Consider the following 26,097-nt stretch of genomic DNA (forward strand, 5'->3'; position numbering starts at 1 on the left):
CACCAAAAATTTTTTTTCTAAAATTTATGTCACTGTTGAATATAAATTTGCACACCTCCTACCTCCTGCAATTCTGTTAACATACTTAATGAGTTACAACTTTCACTTCAAATTGTGATTCTTACGTCAGGCTCTTGTTGCGGCAAAATCCATTTTAAAAGTGTCAACATTGATGACTGTAACATATCAATTATGGCTGTAGGTGGCACCAACATTCCTTTTTGTTGTAGATTGTAGGTAACTCTAAAGCGTGTGGCCCCTTTAAATTTTTTTTTTGTAGCTATACATTCATGATAATTTAAAGGGCTGACTTGGTACAGCCTGTTAAAGGACTTGTATTTGTTAGAGAGAATATTGACTGGCTCTGTGATAGACTTCACTCTATTAAACCAAAAATCTGTATGGTGTTAAATTAAAGTATTAAACCAAAGAGGTTTCAGTATTTCATTGTCTAGGTGAACGTTTAAGTTGAGGAGAATCCACAGATGCTTGGCTTGAAGGCAGCAGCTGAGGGCGTCAATGATTGTGAAAGGGTGCAATACTACCTACAAGGTTGGGAGATGTTGGTGTCTTGAAAGGTGTGGGTTACTGAATGAGAGGTCTAATCGAGGGCTGCAATCATCCTGGCTTTGACACATTTGAGCGGGGGTGCAGGGGTGGAGTGCAGTACAGTAGTTGGTGTGTTTAAGTGATAGGGCTGGTGATCAGGGGTGATCTTGGAAGATGCTGACATCATTCAAAGAGGTGTGTGAAAATGTCTGGAAGCTTGGAACTGTTGGGGTTGACAGGTGGTGCAACGAAGAAAAGAACATAGAGGTATTGAGGGAGACCCCTGGATCACCAGGCTGAGCCTACAACTCTCACTGCCAAGTGTCTCCTTCCATCCTTGTGTGAATCATAAATACAAAATGGAAAATGGCTTCAGCTACACCCAGAGTGGGTGAAGTAAACCGTTTCTTTCTGTCTAAGCACAAGGGCTTTCCTTGAGTTATGTGGGGGTCTTCAAAGTGGAATTGCATTAATCAGGTAGTTACACCGTGCTGGTTGAAGATGTGTGTAATCATTATATCCTACATGTGAAATATTTGCAGTGCCCTACTGAAAGGGATAAAAGTTATTACAGATAATCCTCTCTGTGAAAGAGAATTAATCACAGGTGATCTTAAAATTCTCACCTGTCGGCTACAGTTCACAGACAATCCAAGATTTCTCAGTATGGAATAGATTTCCTCTCACCTTGAACTGTAGTTCTATGGCAATGCTGCCTTTGTTCGGTGCTGTACTGATGAACGAGGTTTCCATAATCCAATGCACTTAAGAGTCCCTTATTGCATTTGAATATCATGGCTTCAACTGCGCATATTGTAATAGAATTCCCTAGAATGGAGCACTATGCTGAGAGACAAATGCTGATGGCTTTTGTTATTAAGTATCTTCTTTGTTTCTGATATTTCCCACAGAGGTCATTAGAACCATGACCACAATCCATCCAGTGGTTCTTGCTGCTGTAGCTGAGTGCTACAATGGCACAGAAACTGGGGAGAACAGAAGTAACTTGTAGAGTAGGTCAAACAGCCTCCAGATGAAACCACAACTGAAGAACCCCTTGGGATTCAAAAGAGGTATAGAACTTTGATTCTTGATGCTACTTCCTTCAGATGAGCAAGGCGCATTGTCACCACAGTCTGAGGATGTCCACCGTCATAGAACTGCACCAGCAGATGGAGTGGGATTTGCAACCTGAAGTTGTGGAAGGTCATTAAGATGACAGCTGCACTAAATTTCTATACAGATGGCTGCTTCCAAAGATGTCTGGAGATATCCTAATCTCTGACTCACAAATACACCCAAGTTGCTACTCATAATTTATGCCTGATCACATCCACTTAATCTCATTTCCCAGTGATGAGGTTGATACTGCAGCCTGGGCAGTAGGCTTTGTCAACATAACTGGTTTCCCCAGGTGCAAGGTGCTATCGACTGTACACATGTCATGTTAAGAACACCATAACATAACATAGCTGACTTTGACAATAGAAAAGGATCCTTTTGGGTCAACGTATACATTATCTGTGATCAGAATCGTAGCATGCTATGCTCTGCAAAACTGGAGCAGGGAAAGAGGAAATTTGAAGATCTCTGAAGAGGTGGAGAGACTCAGCAGTATTCTGAAGAGGAAGACGAAGACATTAAGCAGGAATAGCATCACTTTCAAAATGACAGAGGACTGTACAACATTGGGCATAACTAGCCAGATAGGACTTAATTGACACTTAGTTCTAATAGATGCAAACTGGGTGCAGTGATATTCATTGACTATAAGTTTCTTACTTGAGAGGCAAGCTGTTCTTGCTTGTTCCCTGAAGCAAATGCAGCTTTTCCTTTCCAGTTTGAAGGCTTTCCAATATGTGATGCTCCTGCAATGAACAATGACAAGATATTATGCTATACTGGGCTTTAGGGACAGAGTAGCACTTCCATGGATAGGGAAGTAAGATGGTATGCCTTTAAGGATAGGTGACCTATGCAGTGTGATTCTTGTAGCTGCAGTTAAAATGACAGCTGATTCTAAAAATGTTATGATGTAAAATCATAATACATCTCTGAATGTCAACTTGTATTTGCAATATGTGCTCTCAAAAGCTTTTCTTTTCATTCCCCTCCCATCATGTGTATTGTGAAGGGCAGCTGTTGGCTAGCAGTGCTTGATCTAGTTAATGGCTGGGCTTTAAATATGGCATTAGTACCTGAAATCCCTGGAGGTCACAACAGTGATGAGTACTTCCACTATAGCTGAGCACACAATAGTATGAGCGGGTGCTATACAGTCAGGTGCATACATAATGAGGTGAGCTGCAGAGAATCTCCTACAATAACTCACTCTAGCTCATGAGCTCATAAGCTCATAACGTATTTGGAACTCTGTCTGAAAGGGGGTTAGAGGCAGAAATGCTTATCACTGTTTTAAAAAAAAAAGAAACACCTGAATATATATTCAAGCTGTCCTAATGTGCAGGGCTGGAAACTAAGAGCTGGGAAGTGGGTTTAAACTGGATAGGTATTTTTCAACTAGAACGGACAGGATATACCAAATGACCTTCTTGTGAGCTGTATCCTGAAGTCAGATCTCTGAGCAGCTGTACTCTCTCAGTAGTCCATTGGAAAATCATGATTTACAAAGTTGCTGAAAATAAATCTTGCTACAAGAAAACATTATTACGCGGTATTCTACAGATAACTAACTGCAATTCAACTGAATGCTTTTCAGAATTAAAGTGCACAATTTCCTTGAACAGCTAGATGGATTCCTGCAGTTTTCACTTAGTAAACATTATTTTATTGCTTTCTTACACATGTCTATATCAGATGAGCTGCAATATCATAAGGAAATTTTGCTTTTTAATTATGCTTTCATATTTATGGCTGTGGCATACCATGAACAAATGGCACAGCGTTGCTGAATATGCAGAATCAATGTCAGGATGTAGAAACAAGAGGAGTTGTAATACTATGTGCCAGCTGCAATACATGCAACTGATGCATATTGTGATTTAAGTTCCTTAACACAAACATATAAATGAAGAATAGGAATAGGACACTCAGCCTTTCAAGCCTGCTATGCCATTCAATATGATCATGGCTGAGCTCATTTTAATGTCAATTCTACATTCCTGCGTGTCGTCGATAATTTTCATACCTATGGTAATCAAGAATCTAATTCTGCCTCTTTTAAAAAAAAAAAAAATTTAAAGTTCTACGTCCATTCTCTCTTGAAGGAAATTTTGAAGACACCTGACCCTAAAGAAAAAAATGCTTCTTCTTTGTTTTAAATGGATGCCTCTTATTTTTAAACTATGACCTCTGGTTCTAGATACTCCCACAAGATGAAACATCATTTCAACATCCAGCTAGTCAAGTCCCCCTCAGGATCTTATATGTTGCAATTAAGTCACTTCTGTCTCTCCTAAACTCCAAAGGTTAGCCTTTCCTTGTAAGGCAACCCGCTCATTTCTGGTAAACTTTCTCTGAACTGCTTTCAGTGTATTAATATCCTTCCATTAGTCCAGTTACTAGTTGTGTACACAGTACTCTAGATGCGGTCTCACCAATGCCTGATAAAAATGATGCATAACCTCCCTATTGTTGCTTCAATTCCCCTTTCAATAAACCATAACATTCTATTAGCCTTCCCAATTACTTGTTGTACCTGCATACCTTCTGTGATTTGTGCACATATCTTTTTTATTTCTGCCAAAATGATCAATTTCCCACTTTGCCACACTGTACTTCATTTGCCAAATCTTTGTCCACCTCACTTAACCTAAACTTTATCACTTTGTCGGTTCCTTATGTCCTCTTCACAGTTAGTTTTCCTACCTTGACAAGACGACAGAGATGGGAAGAGATGAGGCCAAGAAACATTGTTCAAATAAGGATAAGAATTTGAAGCTTTGTTTAACTGTGAGTCACTGTAGGTCAACAAAGGCTTACAAGAGGAGTGGAGTGATGGACGAATGGAAATTGGTTCACTTCTGCAGGTGGTGAACGGAGGCTGAGGTAAAATCAGAATCCGACAATATTATGAAAGCTGAAATATGCAAAACAAAAGAGAAACAAAAATGCCAGGAATTCTCAGATCATGCATCTGTGCAGAGAAACCGAGTTACATTTCAGATCAACCCTTGAATCAGAATGGAAAGAAGACTGAAACATCAGAATTTTACCAGGATGAACAAAAGGGAAGGTCTGTGTTAGCATGGCAGAATGGAGGGCAAGAGAATTAACTAATAAAATACTCATAAATGCAAGGGCCAAAAGACAGTGATAATGACAAATAAGTGAAACAAAGGCTATACTGAGATGAGGCATGAATGGCTAAATAGCAGCCATCGCAATGCAACTTGAAGGGATAAAGAAACAAGTCAGCAAAAAAAACAAAAACTGGGAAAAGAAAAGAGAACAGGACAGAAAACACAACCTACTATCAAAAGTTTTTGAATGCAATCTTGAGTCCAAAGTTGTGAAGAGCTAAGATGAAAAATATGCACTGTTCCTGGAGGGTTTTGAGCGTCACTGGAACATTGTAGCAAGTCATGGACAGAAACGCCAGGGGGGGAGCAAATTGGAGAATTAAAATAACAGGCAGAGTTTGGGATGCTTTCAGACTGTACAAAGGTGTTCTAGAAAGCAGTCACCCAGTCTATGTTGGGTCCCTGCTGTGTACAGGAGCATACATTGTAAACAGTGAATACAGTACAGGAAACTGCTAGTAGTACAAATAAATCACTGTTTCACTTGGAAGGAGTGTTTGCAGCCTTGGATGATGAGAAGCAAAAGTGGTTCATTGGTTAGGAAATTAAGTTGGAGTTGTACAGAGTTTTGGTGAGACCGCACTTGGAGTATGATGTTCAGTTATAGGAAGGTTGTTATTAAACTGGAAGGAGTGCAGAAGAAATTTTCAAGGATTTTACCAGTGCTCAAGGGTCTGAGTTATAGGGAGAGGTTAGCCAAGCTAGGATTTTTTTTTTTAAAGAGTGTAGGAGACTGAGCGGGGGATCTTATACAAGTGTATAAAATCATGAGCGGCATGAGTAGGGTGAATGCACTCAATCTTTTTCTGAGGGTTGGGGAATCGAGGGTTAGAGGGGAAAGAATAAAAGGGAACCTGAGGGGCAACTTTTTTAACCTGATGGTAGTATGCACGTGGAATGAGCTGCCAGCGGAAGTGGTTGAGATAGGTACATTCACAACATTTTAAAAAGGCATTTGGACAAATACATGGATAGGAAAGGTTTAGAAGAATATGGGCTAAGTGCAGGGAAATGGGGTTAGTGTAGATGAATATTTTGGTCAGCAAGGACCAGTTTGGGCCAAAGGGCCTATCTCTGTGCTGTAGATCTATGATTCCATGACTCAATTTTATTTTTCTTTAATAATGAACCAGTATAGTCATTAAAATGTTCAGACTCAATAGCATCAAAAATGTTAGAGGGCTATCCTGTACAGCTAATGGACACAATCTGCTTTGTATATTAAACTTTGTAAAATATATCTTAGTCATAATTTCTTTAAAGTTTGTCTTTTTAAGTAAACAAAATGAACTGTGGCTAACATAATTACTTATGTATTTGTTTTTGCTTTAGGAACAGCATATATCCATGGAATACAACATGCCACCGGAAACTTTGTCTTTATAATGGATGCTGATCTTTCACATCATGTGAGTTTATCTTCACATTTTTAGTGATTTTTTAAAAATATATTTAACACATTCAAGTAATCAACTTTTTTTTACTTTTAGCCAAAATTTATCCCTGACTTTATAAAGTGAGTATTATTCTTTCTGCTTTTGCAACCAACTTAGTGTCGGTTCTGCTATAACGCGGTAGTTCCATTCTCGTGTAATCCAGTCTTCTAAGAAAATCGTGTAATAGCAGCACTATTTAAACCAATGGGATTGGAATCGCGTTATAATCAATACACGCTTTCAAAGTTTGCTCTTGAGAAACTGTGTCCTGTATTTGTCAAACGCATTATAGCAAATTCACATTAAAGAAATGCACATTATAGCAGAATGACTGTAATTAGTTGTACACCAATTGTTAACCTTATATTCTCAAATTTTTTTGATGCTTGAATATAGTGTAAATGATGAATAAACCAGCTCATTATAACAATCTATTTTCAGTAAAAGCAGTGTGATTTCATACGTTGTTGTGAATCAAACACCAAAATGTAATAAATCGTGAATTAAACCAGTCTTTGGTTAGCCAGTACGGTTTTTGTTAGTCAGTTCAAAACCACTGTTGTATCTGTCTTCAGCACAAAAACACCGCTAATCTATACAGTCATGCAAAATAAGCATGTTACATTTCAGTTATGTCTCAATAGTTTAATATGGAAATACAGTATTGTAAATGAAATTGATTGCATTATAACTTGAGAGATTACAACATATTAAACTACTTATGCAGTTCCATGAAATGATGTTAGCATCTCCAAAACTCTTAATCTACTAACATTATGATACTGTGAATGTTGTGTTGAGTTTTTATTTTATTTACTCTAAGATAATATTTCTTAATTTCTGAATTAATTTTTCCTGTTATATTAAATGATATGTGACTACACAATTTGCAATCCTTAATGGAAAAATGCCTTCCCAAGTCTGTTTTTAATCCTTTTTTCAAAACGGAAATAGTGCCCTCACTGTAAATTCTCCTATCCCTGTTCATAGAACATAGAAGAATACAGCGCAGTACAGGCCCTTTGGCCCTCGATGTTGCGCCGATCCAAGCCCACCTAACCTATACTAACCCACTATCCTCCATATACCTATCCAATGCCCGCTTAAATGCCCATAAAGAGGGAGAGTCCACCACTGCTACTGGCAAGGCATTCCATGAACTGACGACTCGCTGAGTGAAGAACCTACCCCAACTTCAGTCCTATATCTACCCCCCCCACCTTAATTTATAGCTATGCCCTCTTGTAATACCCGACTCCATACGCGGAAAAAGGTTCACACTGTCAACCCTATCTAACCCCCTAATCATCTTGTACACCTCAATCAAGTCACCCCTAAACCTTCCTTTCTCTAATGAAAACAGCCCCAAGTGTCTCAATCTTTCCTCATACGATCTTCCTTCCATACCAGGCAACATCCTGGTAAACCTCCTCTGCACCCGTTCCAGTGCCTCCACATCCTTCCTATAGTATGGCAACCAAAACTGCACACAATATTCCAGATGCGGCCGCACCAGAGTCTTATACAACTGCATCATGACCTCAGGACTCCGGAACCCAATTCCTCTACCAATAAAAGCCAGTACGCCATATGCCTTCCTCACCGCACTATTTACCTGGGTGGCAACTTTCAGAGATCTGTGTACATGGACACCAAGATCCCTCTGCTCATCCACACTACCAAGTATAAGGGCGCAGGCTCAGAGGGCCGATGTGTCTACTCATGCACTGTGTAGATCTTTGTGGTAAACCTCCCTCCGACTTTCCACATCAAACACTGGTATGACAGGGTTCGTGTATATTTGGATATTAAGTGAGGCTTCTTCGACATGGTCCTCATCAAACTCTCCCAGGACAGTTACGAGATCGTGTTAGATACAGATAATACCTTCCTGACACTATCCCCATCAAATAATATGTGATATGAATAAAACGGCGTTGGATACAAAGTAATACACGACTAGAGGTCCCCCACCAAAATTCCCAGAACAGGGACAGCATTGGGTCAGATATGCATTAAATCTTCTTGTCCACCGTCCCTATCAAATACTCCCAAGGCTGGAACAATATGGGTTTAGATACACAGCAGAGCTGCCTCTATACTGTTCCCATCTAACAAACCCATTACAGGGTTAGGAGGGGGTTAAAGGCAGAGGAAATCTCTCTCTGTACTGTCCCTCATTCATCACTCCAATTACTGGGACAGAATGTGACTACGTACAGAGTAAAAATGTCTCGACACTGTCCTCATCAAACTCTGCGAGAACAGGGAGAGAACGAGGATTGATACAGCATAAATAGTGCTCTGCACTGTGCTCAGTAAAAACTCCCAGGATTCATACAGGACCTGGTTAAATACAGAGAAGAGCTCTTTCGACAAGGTCCACATCAAATACTCCAAGGACTGGGACAGTATGACAAGAGATGCAGAGAAAAGTTATTTTAACACTGTCTACATCAAACACTCCAAAGATACGGACAGCACACCCTAATTTAAGACTGAGTAGAGGAGGAATTTCTTTTCTCACACAGTTTGAGTTCTTTGTACCTCCTTCCAACACAGAACTTGTGTATGTTTAAATCTGATATCGATTCTTGATCCAGTAAGGGAATCCAGTGTGTTGGAAAAAGTGCAAGAAAGTGGGTTTGAGGTCTGTAAAAATAGCCAAGATCCTTTGGAATGGCACAACAGGGTCGAGGGGCCAGACCGACTATTCCAGCTCTTATTTTCTTTTTGTTGCCTTATGTACACCTCATAATCATACTGCTCACTATTGGGTATGATGTGAAAATAGTTGCATCTATCCACTCTACCATGCTGTTTTTCTGAGTCTCCACCTAATAAAGGCACTCCAATCCCACAACACTACTCAGATCACAGTTGCAAAGCTGTGAACAGTTTTATACCTCTGATATCAGGAAAGGTGTTCTGGCATTCAATGCAGTGCAGTGAGGATTCGCTAGAATGACAGTGGGTGTGGAGGGACACTCTTACGAGGAAAGCTTGAGTAAGTTGTGCTTCTGCTCATTGGCAAATAGAAAGTTTGTTGTTTTTCTTTCCCTGCCTAAGAAATGAAGGACTTGCCACAGAGAGAGTGCAGCAGACAGTCACGAGGCTGATGCTAAAGATGTCGAGGATGACGTCTGAGGACAGATTACATCTTTTAGGGAATTGACTGGAATTCAGAAGAACTCGAAGAGATCTGATTTAAAATAATGCAACTGCAACAGATCTGTACAGAATAGGTGCAAGGAGGATATTCTTCATGCTTGGATACTCCAAATTCATGGTGAAAGTCGCAAGATGTTGGCCAAGTCACATCGAACACCAGACTCGTTTCTGTTCTCAAGTATATCAATGTTTGATTTGGACAGAACACGAAAGTGTATTCATTCTTACAGTCCTGCTTTTCATAAATGTTCGTAATTAATCTGAAGATGAAAGTGGCCCATTGGATTATTTATGTCGATCTCAGTAAAGCAGACTTGGCAATGTGTCCTTGCTCTTCAAAGCCAATGTGCTTGCATCTTCTTGGGTGGCACCGTGGCACAGTGGTTAGCACTGCTGCCTCACAGCGCCAGAGATCTGGGTTCAGTTCCCGCCTCAGGGAACTGTCTGTGCGGAGTTTACTTATTCTCCCCACGGCTGCGTGGCTTTGCTCTGGTTTCCTCCCACAGTCCAAAGAAATGTGCAGGTTAGGGGCATAGGTCTGGGTGGCTTGCTCTTCGGAGGGTCGGTGTGGCCTTGTTGGGCCGAAAGGCCTGTTTCCACACTGCAAGTAAGTAATCTAATTCAGCATGTCAGTGTTCTGTGTAATTTGAATACAAGGGCATCTGAGCACACACATAGAGATCAGTGACTTCCAGCATTGGACAGAATAATTTATTATCCAAAGAGGAACTGGATAAATCACTGACAGAGAATTACAAGCAGGTTTCTGGGGGAGAAGTGAGGCAAGTGACGTATTTGATTGCCTGGGTAGGTGAATAGCCAGTTATCGTGCGTCTGTCTATGCTATGCGTCTGTCCATGCACCATTTCTACAATGAAATGATCGCATGCATGCACACTTCTTTTGGGTATGGTTTAGGAATCAATAAAACACTCTCAGCCTTTTCACTCGACTCCCACCTGACGGAACGGTCACCGAGACAAAAAGAAAGAAGCAGGACTGGGACCCCTCCCTCCTGCACCATCCCTGAAGCCACGCATTTAATTGTTCTCTCTCCCTATTCCTCGAATCTCTATCACGTGGCACGGGTAAGAAACCAGAGACAACAACTCTGTTCGTTCTAACTCTGAGCTTCCAACCTAGCTCCCTGAAAGCCTGTCTAACATCCTCTGCACTCCTCCTACCTATGTCGTTGGTGCCCATGTGGACCACGACTTCGGGTTGCTCCCCCTCTCCCTCCAGGACCCGGAAAACACGATCAGAGGCATCACGTACCCTTGCACCTGGGGGGCAACATACCAAACGTGAGTCTCTCTCGTTCCCACAAAACCGCCTATCTGTGCCCCTAACTATCGGGTCCCCAATTACTACTGCTCTGCTCTTCTTCACCCTTCCCTTCTGAGTAACGGGGACAGGCTCCGTGCCAGAGATCTGAGCCCCGTTACTTACCCCTGGTAAGTCATCCCCCCCACAAGTATCCCAAACGGTATACTTGTTCTTGAGGGGAGTGGCCGCAGGGGGTCCCTGCACTGGCTGCTTCCTCCCAGTCCCCCTCACTGTCACCCATCTATCTGCCATCTTTGGAGTTACTACTTCCCTGTAACTCTGATCTATGACCCCCTCTGCCTCCCGAATGATCCGAAGTTCATCCAACTCCAGCTCCAGTTCCCTAACACGGTCTTGGAGGAGCTGGAGATGGGTGCACTTCCTGCAAGTGTAATCGGCAGGGACGTCGATGGCATCCCTCACCTCATACATTTTGCAGGAGGAACATTGCACTGCCTTCACTGCCATCCTCTAAAGCTAACTTTTATTTTAAAAAAAACTGGGTCTAAAGAATACAACAAGCAAAATTCAGCACTTACCTACTTACCACAACAGGTGTTATTATTAGGTTAGAGGAGGAGGGCGGGTGGGAGGCACTACCCGTGTAGTGCCTCGGGTTCCTCTCCTTCGCGCTTTTAAAGGGGGAAAAAACCTACCCAGGTAAGCTTACACTAACTGCTTCCGGGTCTCGGCTGCCCCTCTGGTCGTCGTCACTTCCCCCTGGTCACTTCGCACTGTTCATTGGGAGGGATCGGGTGCTGTGGTGTTTAAACCTTTATAGATTATGTACATCTCTTATCTGCATTTGGTTCTGTTTCTGCTTTTACTGGATAGCTTGCTGTTAATATATTTAATCAGGTTCCTACCTTGAAGTAGGCAACCTGATATAACAGTTGCCATGCAGGATCTCCAAGGTTTAGGTAAGCTATCAGTTTAAAGGAGACAAACTACTGGGTCAAGGAGCAAGTGCCTTTTACAGCATTGTTTTGTGAGAAATATTCTAGTCCCCTGAGGAAGCCTTTGGTCTCATCCTGCCAATATTGCAGCTTTTTGCCAACCCCTAATACGAGCACCAACTTGTTGCTCATGTGTATGAAGATCCATTGTGGTTTTTAAAAATAGTAGGAAAAGAGACATTAATATCAAAGCAGATGAAATGTTTTAAAGGTAGTACTGAGAGAGCCTCGCTTGCCCAGAATACTATTTTTTAAATTGAGGATATCCTTTGTCTGATCTGTTGAATAGATGGTCTAAAGCATAGTGGGTGGTTGCGCTGATTGAATTTACAAACCCATTGGCTTGCTTGCAATAGTAGGTCTGTGTTGTGGTCTGCTAACATTATGGAGTGGTAACTTATTCAATTATCACATACTACATCTTTCATCGATTTAATTCTAAAATCAGGGGGTTGTATTTAGTAGTTTCCTGGATAAGTTACCTCTGCCATTGTGCTACTTCAATATACATGCTAAAGTTAATGCTAAAGTTACGTTTTTGAATAGATTCTGATCAATTTCCTTTCATTGTTTTCTTTAGATTTATTTTATCTTAGTTGAGTTTCCTGGATCAGCAAAGGCTTGGTCTTTTTGTTTTATACAGAGTAACTAAATAGATTGCCTTGGATGTATGATTTTGTTTTATCATGCTATAACATGACAGTCTCTGAAGGTAGGTGTAGCACATACTTTTACGGTTAGGTCAAGCACTGTCAACAGACTTTTTAAAAAAAAAAAAAAATTCTTTGTTTTAAGTTGAAAACCTACTTTAACTGAAATTCTTCTTTATACATTTAATCATTAATTTGCAAAAAAACACTGAAAATACATTTCAGATAAGTATTTTCACATCTAGAATACAGGGATACACTTTTTGTACTGAAAAATAATGAAAAAGTACACTTTGGGGAAGTGAAGGAAATAGTTATGAAGAAATTTGAAATGGCAAATACAAATACATTTTCCATAGAATGACTTTGACTTGTTGCTAACTTGCGGTTTCAGAGACCTCAAGCTATTCTGTAAAGTTAAACATAATTATGTTCTTTCTTAATATGTAAACATTGCAGAAAACAAAAGGAAGGAAATTATGATGTAGTGTCTGGCACCCGCTATAAAGGGGATGGAGGAGTATTTGGCTGGGATTTGAGAAGAAAACTCATCAGGTATAAAGCACATTATCATAAATACTATACTCCTAACTAAAAGAATGACTGCAGCACTAGTAAAACATTGGAATCTGTCCAGGAGATCATTCTTTTAATTGCATTTCATTTTAGTTTTTGATCTTAGCAGTTTCCACAGAAGTGTGGAGTGTTCTGTTTCAGTTCTGCTTTGATCAACCTCAGCGACCCAAAACTATAAGTGACATGATTCAAGGTAGGACTCCTGGATATTTAAAGGTAATAATTCTGAAGATCAGTATTAGCAGTGTTGAAATTTTTATTTCTGCGTTGCTGAATTCCTGATAAATTTGAGTTAGTGAGATCTGTGTCAAGTGAATGAAGAACTTTTTCCTGAAATTTTCTATTGTCTCATTAGTGACTCTTAGTGGAAGATCCTTCCCTAGTCCTTCAAATATTGTGTGATCAAGATTGCCACAGTATTTGCTGTTTGAATGAGTCTTATGTAAAATGTCAGCACAGAAACATGCCATTCAGTCGACCAGCTTAATAAGTATGCTTTACTTTCACATGGGTCCCTCCCATGTGTCTTCACCTAACCTTGTCAACATTTATATTTTCTTTTCTGTGCTTAGCCAGGTTGCCCTCAAGATTCATCTATATTGCTCATTTCAGATAGTCCTTTTGGTAGTAAGTTCTGCATTTGTCACAACTGAGTGAAGAACTCTTTTTTTCCTGAAATTCTCTATTGTCTTATTAATGACTATCAATACTCATATTTCATTTTGGTATCCCAAAAGTGGAAACATCTGAATGTATACCTCATCAAAGTCCTTTCAGAATTTTGAAGATTTCCATCAGGTCAAACATAAGCCTTCCCTTTACTTTGATAAAAATGTCATAAGCTTTTCAGTCTTTCCAGATAATAACTTCTCAGTTTTTATTTTGAACCATTCACAACTTTGTACTGTGGAGCTCAGAGTTCTGCACCATAGCTTCGAGAGGGCAGAGATGTGAATGGTTAAGCACCGAAAAGATTGAGTCAGGTTCTGATAAGAAGTTACCATGGAAAGAAGGGTTAGGTGGCATTTGGGGATAGGAGGACTCCCCTCACATTTTCCAGCCTCCATAAATTTAAGCTAATTTCAAACTCTGCTGTAACCCGAACGTGCCCCAAGTCTGTCCTTCTATCAACTCTGTGCTTACTGATTTATATTTGCTTTCATCCACAAGGTGACTTATTTATTAACTTCATATTAAAAATCCTTCATGGCCTCTCAATCATTAACATCCTCCAGGCCTGCAGTGTCTCTATTTTCTTCCTACCCTGGACTCTTGTTAATCTCTCTTTTGCATCACCTCATATGCCTTCAGCTGTCTGAACCAGTATTTCCCAAAATTTTTGCCACTGTGACCCCATTTTGAGGCTTGAAAAGATTTTATCCCCTGAGTGAAAACTCAAGGGAGGGGGTGAGATAGGAGAACTGCAAGAGCAAATGGGGGTCTGTTTGTTAATGTGAGATACAATTCTTATGAGTTCATTGCTGCCTTGAAGTTCATGGCCTTCAAAATTTCAACTTGTGACCCCAGCTGGACTTCCAACTCGTACCAGGCTTCTTAAAGTATAAGACCTGCTACTCTCTAGGTAGAAGGCTTTCTACTTTCCACCACTCTTCAAGATCCTCTTTCAAAATCTATCTCTTTCTTCAAGTTTTTAACCACCTGCCTAGATTCTCCTCTTTGGCTTAGTGTCAGTTTTTGTCTGATAGTTTCATAAAATTGTATACTTTTGAAAACTGAAGTGAGAAAATCCTTGATGATTAGTGTCCATCCTGAAAATGTGCTGGATGAAATGCATACAAGTAAGTATATTAGATGGGTTATAATAAAGTTATATCACATTAAGCTCCTAACTTTCTGATTTATTGTGTTAACCAGCCAGCTATGAGGAAAGGAAAATAATTGCTCCCTTTTAGCCATCAGAATAGTTATGCTTCAATCTCAGTAGTCGGGCCTTAAAAGTTGCAGATTTAGGAACATGTGGGTCACTAATGTCCAGTGCTGAACTACCTGGACTGTCTCTTTCTCTCTCGAGGCCTCCCAGTTTGCTGATCTTTTGAGTTTAACCATTTCAGCTTTCAAGTCTTAATGTTTGGACTATCTGGACTTGTGAAAGCACAGCCTTGGTCTTTGTGGACTTCTACTCCTCAACCTACATGCAACATTCCAGAATATGTAATTTTTTAAATATTCTGTCAGAAATAAAGATAACTGTCATGGGACATTATTCCAACTGATTGATTGGTGCACAGCCCTTTAATGGGGATCACAACTAGGATATTAAAATTTGAAGGCCTTTTAGCTTGATAATCATAATGGAAGAAACATAGTTTTGTTTTTCTTTGTCATAAGATAGCATTTATTACAATACGTATAGAAAAATTAAAGCTGAAACGAGATTTTATAAGTGATGTCCAACAAATGTATTTAATTTATTTTTATGGAATGAAGTTAGTAGTTGATATTATGGTTATTATAAATCTTCACTTTCAAAAAGAGTGCACTTACCCCAATTTAAGTGGAAGTTTGTAAGATCAAGAAACTGACTGTAAATTGAAAAACTCAGTTGTTGTCAATGGCTGCTGTTCAAATTTGACAGCTGCAGCCATCGAGTCCACCAACTACGCTGTGAATAATATTAACAACCTTAATGAGGATATTGTAAGTAGAATGAGTGTGATCCAAAGCTGTGAGAGAAAGCAGGGTGCTGTGAATAAATGCAGTTCAGAGAGGTTTAGACTTAGCAAATGCCTAAACTAATATTGGAAGCCATTTAATATTAGTTTAAGGTGATGCATAATGTTTCAAAAGTAGAATATGAAAGTATAGTAGGAAGAATATTTAGATGTGGTAATTATATGGTTTCACAGTATCTAAATAAAATTATAGATTGCAATTGGATTTTGGATGCTGTCCTTATGATACCAGCTTGAGGAGCAAGAGCAAGTCCAAGTCAAGAGATCGTTATGATATCCATGGAGCCCAATAAGTTTGTTTTAAGCAATTTAAATTCTCAGTGAATGACTTAATAGAATTATGTAACAAGATTTAAAGTTTTAAGATTTCTACAGCAATAAACTAAAAATAACTTGGCTAAAACTACACTTAATAGGTAATTAGTGGGCGGCACGGTGGCACAGTGGTTAGCACTGCTGCCTCACAACGCCTGAGACCCGGGTTCAATTCCCGCCTCAGGCGACTGATTGTGTGGAGTTTGCACATTCTCCCCGGGTCTGCGTGGGTTTCCTCCAGGTGCTCCGGTTTCCTCCCACAATCCAAAGATGTGCAGGCCAGGTGAATTGGCCATGCTAAATTGCCCATAGTGTTAGGTAAGGGGTAAATGTAGGGGTATGGGTGGTTTGCGCTTCGGCGGGTCGGTGTGGACTTGTTGGGCCGAAGGGCCTGTTTCCACACTGTAATGTAATCTAATCTAATCTACTCTTGATGACAGAAAATATCCATTGTTAATTTCTAAGAACAACTAATAAAACCATGCCATGCTTATATGTTCCACAGCATTCTCCATAGAATTACAGACTTTACAGAACCAACCTGAAATAACATACAATTTTATTGAGTTTTAACATGCAGTATCTGGCAAAAGTCTCTTCAGTCTTTTTCAGAATGTCTGAACCAATGTCTAGCATCCAGGCCCACATTGTGAATCCATCTCCTGGTTTCACCAGTGTGAATTTTCCAGTATTTTTGTATTTCCACGGGTTTCATTTCAGTGACCATAAAACATGCTGCTATCTATGCATGGTAGCAAACAGAACAGCCTTTTCCCCTGCTGTCTCCAACAGTCTCGCTCTCTCTCGCGCTCTCGCTCTTTCTCACACGCTGTCTTATTTTTTTTCTCTCACTTTCTCTCCCTCGCACGCTTTCTCCCTCCTCCCTCTGAGTCAGTTTGTCTCAGAGTCTTTAAGTCAACACAAAATTGCTTCCCTGTTGTGTTCAGGTGTTAAACCTGGCATCTGACTTTCGATAAGACTTGACCTGGACTCCTTGTCCCCCTCTGCTAGGAGGCGCCCAGTCTCCCCAATGTAGAGGAGACCGCATCGGGAGCAACGGATACAATAGATGATATTAGTGGATGTGGCAGAGCGCTTTAGGGAACGTCTCCGAGACACCCGCACCAATCAACCAAATCGCCCCGTGGCTCAACATTTCAACTCCCCCTCCCACTCTGCCAAGGATATGGAGGTGCTGGGCCTCCTCCACCGCCACTCCCTCACCACCAGACGCCTGGAGGAAGAACGCCTCATCTTCCGCCTCGGAACACTTCAACCCCAGGGCATCAATGTGGATTTCAACAGTTTCCTCATTTCCCCTTCCCCCACCTCATCCTAGTTTCTAACCTCCAGCAACTCGATCCCCTGACTTGTCCGGACTTGTCCGACCTGCCCAGCTCCTTTTCCACCTATCCACTCCACCCTCTCCTCCCTGACCTATCACCTTCATCTCCTTCCCCACTGACCTATTGTACTCTATGCTACTCTCTCCCCACCCCCACCCTCCTCTAGCTTATCTCTCCACGCTTCAGGCTCTCTGCCTTTATTCCTGATGAAGGGCTTTTGCCCGAAACGTCGATTTTGCCTGTCCTCGGATGCTGCCTGAATTGCTGTGCTCTTCCAGCACCACTGATCCAGAATCTGGTTTCCAGCATCTGCAGTCATTGTTTTTACCTCGTAATTTAAAATGTAATCTAACCTAGTGGTTATAACAAGATGAACTGTGAAGTGAAGCAATGAGAGCATATTGCCACTGGGGAAATAAAAAGGTTTAGTGTCTTGAGGGAAACATGGGCTTTGAAAAAAAAAATTTCAGATCATTTTTGAGACTTATCTTTATTTCAATTTCTTGAGCACTTGTTTTTGTGATGTGGAGGTGCCAGTGTTGGACTGGGGTGGACAAAGTCAGAAATCACATGAAATCAGATTATAGTCCGATAGGTTTATTTGAAATCACAACATTTTCAGCTTCACCTGACAAAGGTGCAGCACTTCGAAAGCTTGTGATTTCAAATAAACCTGTTGGACTATAACCCGGTGGTGTGTGACTTCTGACTTGTTTTTTTAAGATGTATTATTGTGAAGTGATTTTTACAAACTCCGAAACCTCATTTTACAAAACTAACTTGTTTTGCCTCTTTGTATACTCTACACAGACACTCATTGTATCTGAAAATGAGTCTTAGTGGACTCTGCATAATGGGTCCAACCAATGCAGAGCATCAATTAACAAAGGCAGTAGAATGTTGATTATTTGGCCAAAATGGTAAAAGTTATGATTAGATTACAGTGTATTGCTCAGAACCCAGTACGAAGTCTGATTCTTGTCACTGGGACTTTTGAATGCTTTAGGCACTTAGCCTTATCATTCTTCTTGACACTGATACCTAGAGCAAGATTTTCAGCATCAAAATGGGGAGGAGAATGAAGGTGGACAAGCAGGATAATTTGTGCTGTCATCTAGTGTGTTAATTTGTGAGCACCATAATGCCCCACGCCATTTTCATGGAGATGAAATTAGCAGCCAAAGGGCTATTTGCTCATAGAACTAATTGAGGATACTTAATGGCCTATTAAGACCTCTTGCCAAAGGCTGAATAAAATTTTTCAGTTGGCCTGAGAGCAACCGAGGTTGGGACCAGCTGACTGAAGATGACTTCTTTGTAGCAAACTGCAAAACCAGTGCTTTGAAGCTATCTTCATCTGTCTAGCTTCAGATGCCCCGTAAGGGGATTGTTTTATAAAATTTGACCATGTTTAACATGAAATTTGAAGTAGTTTGAGAGTGACTTCAAACCAAAGGCCTCCCTCTCTCCCCCTCTCTCTGGAATTCTAGGCTTCCTCACCTTCTGGGCTGGACGGCCTCCTATTGTCATGAGAGCTTGCTTACTGCCCATAATCAATGGTGAGTCTGTCCCTGGTTAATCCATTTTGGGAAACATCACTTTCAGGTGACTGTTTCCTAAGCAGTGCAAACCTGTATCCCTCATTTGTGACTGACATTGACATTCTGATCCAAAAGTTAGTGTTTTTCCTCGAGTTAGTGTTTTTGCCCGGAGGATCTGAGTTAAGAGGAAAGATTAGATGGACGTGTGTTTTTGAGTACTGAGATTGTCAAAGTGATTACAGAGTTTGAGTATGGTTAAGAGAAAATAGGAAAATGCTTCATCTCAGTCCTGAAACTAAATCAGAGAGACCTATATCAAATCCAGTAGAAGATGAATTTAGGATTGTTGTCAATATATCAAATAGATTTCTAGATATCGTAATAAAGGGAAAGCCCTATAAATATTTCAAAAACAAATTGAATTTGTATTTTTTCAATGGTATGGGAAGAATTGAACTGGATGATCTAGTTTATGAGGGCAAGTATATTTCGTCTTTTGGAAATATAAATTAGAATGGAAGTTGGACTGTTATAGCTGGAATATCAGGAATGTTTAGCAAGTTAAAAATCAAATTAGACACATTGTTGAGCTATGAAATACAATGTTCATTTTGGAAGCAATAAGGGACAGTCGGTAGAATTAGAATTTATGAAAGAAATCTGGAATTAAGAATCTACGGACGACCATGACACCATTGTCGATTGTCAGAAAAACTCATCTGCTTCACTAATGTCCTTCAGGAAAGGAAATCTGCTAACCTCACCTGGTCTGGCCTGCATGTGACTCAAGACCCACAGCAATGTGGTTGACTATCACCGGATCACAGAAATGGCCTAGCAAGCTACTCGGATGTATCAATCACTACAAAGTCTCAACGTGAAATAAATCTGGATGGACCACCTGGCATCGACCTAGCATTGGAAAGGTCAATGGCAAACTCCCTGTAAAGTCCTTCTTAGTAACATCTGGGAACTTGTGTCAAAATTGAGACAGCTGTCTGAGTAGTTGAGCAACAGCCAAGCGTTTTCTGTGAGGTACGACTATGTCCCAGATACCACCACCACCACCACCACCACTGTCCTAGGATATGACCTCTTTCACTGGGAGGACAGACCCACCAAGAATGGCTTGGTAGCAGCACTAATAATGAAGTTTGTTGGGCCCTAAGGGACATAGCTGTTAGACTGGGTCTCCGGCAGATGATGAAGATGGAAAAACATACTTGATCTCATCCTTACCAAGCTGCTGGCTGCAGATGCATCTGCTCGTGACAGTATTGGTAAGAGTTACACCGCACAGTCCTTTTTAGAGATGAAGCCCCACTTTCACATTGAGAATACTCTCCATTGTGTTGTGTGGCACTATCGCTAAAAGGGACAGACTTTAAAACAAATCTAAACTCAAGACCAGGCATTCATGAGGTGCTGTAGGTCATCAACAACAGCAGAATTATATTCCAGCACAATCTGCAACCTCATGGCCCACTCAACTATTACCATCAAGCCAGGGATTAACCTTGCTTCAATGGAGAGTGCAGGAGGGCATGGCAGGAGCAGCAGTAGGCATACCTAAAAAATGAGGTGTCAATCAGGACTACTTTCATGCCAAACAGCGCAAATTTCAAGTAATAGAGCTCATCGATCCCACAATCAATAGATCAGATCTAAGCTCTGCAGCCCTACCACATCCAAATGTGATTGGTGGTGGACAATTAAACAATTCTCACTGGAGAAGGAAGAGTCTCCATAAATATCCTCATCCTCAATGATGGAAAAGCCCAACACACCCATCCAAAAGATAAGGTTGAAGCGTTTGCAATAGTCTTCAGCCAGAAATGCTGAGTGAATGATCCATCTCAGACTCTTCCAGTGGTCCCAGCATCACAGATACTGGTCTTCGGCCAATTTGAATAACTCCATGTGATATCAAGAAATTGTTGGAAGCTCTGAATATTGCAAATGCTATGATAAAATTCCAAAAATAGTACTGCCGACATGCTTCAGAAATTGCTGCTTTCCGAGCTAAGCTGTTCTATTACAGTTATAACATTGGCATTTACTTGCTGCAGTGGAAGATTGCTCAAGCATGTCCTTAACACAAAAAGCAGGACATATTTGTATCATTGATAGTCATAGGTGAGGTGCCAGAAGACTGGAGGTTGACAAACGTGGTGCCACTGTTTAAGAAGGGCGGTAAAGACAAGCCAGGGAACTATAGACCGGTGAGCCTGACCTCAGTTGTGGGCAAGTTGTTGGAGGGAATCCTGACTATCCCTAATCAGTCCTTGGAAAGGCAAGGACTGATTAGGGATAGTCAGCATGGCCTTGTGCGTGGGAAATCATGTCTCACCAACTTGATTGAGTTTTTTGAAGAGGTAACAAAGAAGATTGATGAGGGCAGAGCAGTAGATGTGATCTATATGGACTTCAGTAAGGCGTTCGACAAAGTTCCCCATGGGAGACTGATTAGCAAGGTTAGTTCTCATGGAATACAGGGAGAGCTGGACATTTGGATACAGAACTGGCTCAAAGGCAGAAGACAGAGGGTGGTGGTGCAGGGTTGTTTTTCAGACTGGAGGCCTGTGACCAGTGGAGTGCCACAAGGATCGGTGCTGGGTCCTCTACTTTTTGTCATTTACATAAATGATTTGGATGCGAGCATAAGAGGTACAGTTAGTAAGTTTGCAGATGACACTACCTCAGATTACAACAGGATCTTGACCAGATGGGCCAATGGGCTGAGAAGTGGCAGATGGAGTTTAATTCAGATAAATGCGAGGTGCTGATTTTGGGAAAGCAAATCTTAGCAAGACCTTTAATGGTAAGGTCCTAGGGAGTGTTGCTGAACAAAGAGACCTTGGAGCGCAGGTTCATAGCTCCTTGAAAGTGGAGTCGCAGGTAAATAGGATAGTGAAGAAGGCGTTTGGTATGCTTTCCTTTATTGGTCAGAGTATTAAGTACAGGGGTTGGGAGGTCATGTTGCGGCTGTACAGGACATTGGTTAGGCCACTGTTAGAATATTGCGTGCAATTCTGGTCTCCTTCCTATCGGAAAGATGTTGTGAAACTTGAAACCCTGGTTGTTGCCAGGGTTTGAGGATTTGAGCTACAGGGAGAGGCTGAACAGGTTGGGGCTGTTTTCCCTGGAGCGTCAGAGGCTGAGGGGTGGCCTTATAGAGGCTTACAAAATTGAGGGGCATGGATAGGATAAATAGACTTTTTCCTGGGGTCGGGGCGTCCAGAACTAGAGGGCATAGGTTTAGGGTGAGAGGGGAAGGATATCAAGGAGACCTAAGGGGCAACTTTTTCATGCAGAGGCTGGTACGTGTATGGAATGAGCAGCCAGAGGATGTGGTGGAGGTTGGTACAATTGCAACATTTAAGAGGCATTTGGATGGGTATATGAATAGGAAGGGTTTGGAGGGATATGGGCCAGGTGCTGGCAGGTGGGACTAGATTGGGTTGGGATATCTGGTCGGCGTGGACAGGTTGGACCAAAGGATCTGTTTCCATGCTGTACATCTCTGACTCTATAAATACAACCCAGGCATTTACCGGCCTATCAGTCTCCTCTCAACCCTATCATCGACAGTGCTATCAAGCAGTACTTGCTCAACAGTAACGTGCTCAGTGATGTTCAGTTTGGGTTGTACCAGGTCCAGTTGGTTCCTGACTTCATTACAGCCTTGGTTCAAATGTGGACAAAAGAGCTGAATTCCAGAAGTGAGTTGAGTGTGACAGCCGTTGAAATCAAAGCTGCATTTGACTGAGTTTGGCATCAAGAGCCCCTAACAAGACTGGAATCAATGGGTATTGGTGACAAATGCTCCTGTGGTTTGGGTCTTATCTGGCCTATACGAAGATGGTTGTGGTTGTTGGAGGTCAGTCATCTCAGTTCCAGGACATTTCTGCAAGTGTTCTTCAGGGTAGCATCCTAGGCCCAACCATTTTCAGTTGCTTCAATAATGCCGTTCTGTCCATCATAAGGTCAGAAGTGGGGAAGTTCACTGCCCAATATTCAGCACCATTTGTGACTCCTCAGGTACTGAAGCAGACTGTTCAAAATAACAAGATCGGGACAATATCCAGGTTTGAGCTGACAAGTAGCAAGTACAGTTCGCACGACCCAAATGCCAGGTAATGCCACTCCAATAAAAGACAATCTAACCACTGCCTCTTGACATTTAATGGTGTTACTGTCATTGCATTCACCATTATGAATATCCTCTGGTGTACCATTGACCAGAAACTCAACTAGACTCACTATATAAACACAGGAGCTACAAGAGCAGGTTAGAGGCTAGGAATACAGTGACGAGTAACTGACACCCTGATTCCCCAAAGCCTGTCTGCCATCTACAAGGCACAAGTCCGGAGTGTGATGGAATACTCCCCACTTGCCTGGATGGGTGAACTCCAACAGCACTCTAAGCTCGACACCACCATGCAGGACAAAGCAGTCTGCTTGATTGACACCACATCCATAAGCATCCACTCCCTCATCCACCACTGCTCAGTTACAGCAATGTGTACTACCTAGAAGGTGCACCACAAAAATTCACTCAATATCTATAGTACCTCCCAAACCCAAGATCACTTCCATTTAAAAGGACATGCGCAGCGGATACATAGTAATAGCACTACCAGCAAGTTACCCTCCAAGGCAATCACCATCCTAAATCGGAAATATATTGTTATTCCTTCACTGTCAGTGGGCCAAATCCTAGAATCCCCTTCCTAAGGGTCTTGTGGGTGCACTCCTAGAGTATGTGGATTGCAATAGTTAAAGGCAGCTCACCATCATCACCACCTCAAGGGCAACTAGGAGCAGGCAATAAATGCTGGCCAGCCAGCGATGCCCATGTCCCACAAATGAATAAAAAGTAAATGTAAGACTGAGAATCTTCTGAGCTAAGAAAGGTTCTTCCTGACAACAGGTTGAGCAGCAGTGTGCTTTAAAAAAAGCTTTAAATGCCAAGAGCTGTAGTGAAAGAGAAAATATACAGAACTTGCAATTTAAAAAGTTCCAACTTTCCATTGCGTGCTCTGTGTGGTCAAAAATATGGAAAAACCAAGATAGCTGAAAAAAGAGAATTCATACAGGACTCTAGTTCATCTGAAAATAACTCCCACCTGCATTTGGCCTTGTGATCTTTCGAATTTTGTTTACCCGAAATAGTAATGTATTAAACCATCTTTCCTTTGAATTAATCATGATTAAGTGTCTGTGGTACAGTATTTGGGACTTTGAAAGGGTATAGTTTAAGTTGCATACGTTAGAATTTGTTTTCTTTTTCACTGCTTTTGTTAATTTAAGTGTGTTACTGAAGAACCAGGTGTGAATTGCTTTTGTCCTGAGTATCACTCAGACAAGCAAATTGATCTTTTTCGGTGTCTCATTGGGATTTCATTCATTTACATCTGCGTTTACATTTTGCGATGCCTTATGGAACAGTCTGTCACAATTATTGGCCCACTCTTCTCAGGTAAATCTTAGCACCAAGATAAGCTAAATTGCTAGCCAAATTTGTAATGGATTTCTGAAAATGATGGCCAAGATTTCAATAGCGAAGTAAATTGGATGGTCTGAATTAAGTTTTTTAACCCCATTTATCAGCATTAAAATTAATTTAGTAAAAAGAAATGAATTTTATTTCAAGGATAAAGTATTATAGTGCTGCAATCACTCTTTTTAAAATATCAAATGCAAAGTAATTTAGTGCTTAAAATAAGATGCAAATTTACTTCTGGTTTAATACTTCTCCTTTGTCATCCAGCCCCCAAATAAAGTTTACATATTTTACAATGGTTTAATTTATTTCACTGTTTTGTATTTAAATTTTGTTAATGCATGCAACTGCTAAGTGTAGAATTTAAATAAACATTGATGACAATTTCTCAAAGATCAGTGAAATGACATCACTTTGTTTTCATGTTGTAATTATTCACAACTGTTCTTTAATACAGTCGAGGAGCAAATTTTGTCACACAGATATTATTGAGACCAGGTGCTTCAGACTTGACAGGTAGCTTCAGGTAAGAATGAGGTTTAATGTCTTCTAATTTACATTTATGTGGGTGTAATTTTGTAACTTAAGGGCATGTAAAGAACTATACATAGTTATTAAACAACAAAATGCTGTCTTCCTATTAAGTTCAATCAAACAAATTCTTCCTACTGTACTGAGGGTAATGAAAAATAGAATTTGTTTTCTTGAATGACCATTAGAAATTTAAGGCTAATCTTCTAATACTTTACATTTCACTAAACCTACAGAATATCTACTGACATATATCTGACTCTTTGCACATAGCAGTAAGTTTATGCTATGCATGGAGTGGAATGACAGAAGAGTTTTTTGTCAGCTTTTTTACCACACATTCTCTTGTAAAAGTCAAATTTTTGAGACCAGGATTTTTCTTCCAAATCTCTCAGGGTTGACTTTTATATCAAAATGTTTTTGAGGAATTGATGCACCCTTTTTTGGTTTGGGCCCAAAATAATTATCACGTGGAATAAAGTAAAAAATCAACAACACTGAAGAATTCATTATTAATTTTCTAGCATTTATCTATTCCATAATACAAACTATATTCATTTCATGCCCTATTAATTATCTAACATTTCCACACTTAATTTACTAAAACTCATTTTCATTATTTATACCCTTTTAAGGAAATCTAATCATGAATGTCCCTGCCTATAAACTTTTGATTCAAAAATCCTTTGGGCTTTGATCTTAAAAAAAACAAACAAAGCAAGAGCCCACTTTAGATGAAGTATATTAAAAATTATGTGGGGGGGATTTGGCTGAAAATCATCGTACTGACTTGTATATGAATATATTTGGTGTTTCTGTTGTCCATTAGGTATCAATTTAAATTTGAATTATTTGATTGTATTTCTCCACTAACGTTATCCTATTTGTAAAGGTAAGAATGGATGGAAAAATGGCAGATGGAGTTTAATCTGGGCGAGTGTGAGATGCTGCACTTTGGGCAATCAAATGTTAAGGAAAAGTATACAGTTAATGGCAGGACCCTGAACAGCATTGATGTGCAGAAGGATCGTGGGATCCAAGTCCATAGCTCCCTGAAAGTGGCCGCACAAGTATATAGGGTGGTAAAGATGATGTACAGCATGTTGCCTTTATTGGTCTGGGCATTGGGTACAATAGTCAGGATGTCATGTTGCAGCTTTATAAGACTTTGGTTAGATGAGATTAGATTAGATTACTTACAGTGTGGAAACAGGCCCTTCGGCCCAACAAGTCCAC

The 26,097-nt window shown here is 40.6% G+C and overlaps 1 protein-coding gene across 2 annotated transcripts in view; it reads left to right on the forward strand.

The window, feature by feature from the left end:
- The window catches only part of dpm1 (dolichyl-phosphate mannosyltransferase subunit 1, catalytic), a 104,397-nt gene that overhangs the window by 51,490 nt on the left and 26,810 nt on the right, over window positions 1-26,097 (forward strand). For both annotated transcript variants that reach the window (XM_043710255.1, XM_043710256.1), the window contains exons 5-8: window positions 6,144-6,220; window positions 6,302-6,327; window positions 12,810-12,905; window positions 24,788-24,856. In XM_043710255.1, the coding sequence (XP_043566190.1) occupies window positions 6,144-6,220; window positions 6,302-6,327; window positions 12,810-12,905; window positions 24,788-24,856 (268 nt within the window). The remainder of the gene's footprint in view (window positions 1-6,143; window positions 6,221-6,301; window positions 6,328-12,809; window positions 12,906-24,787; window positions 24,857-26,097) is intronic.

This window comes from Chiloscyllium plagiosum, chromosome 20 (assembly GCF_004010195.1).
Source record: "Chiloscyllium plagiosum isolate BGI_BamShark_2017 chromosome 20, ASM401019v2, whole genome shotgun sequence".
NCBI classification, from domain to species: Eukaryota; Metazoa; Chordata; class Chondrichthyes; order Orectolobiformes; family Hemiscylliidae; genus Chiloscyllium; species Chiloscyllium plagiosum.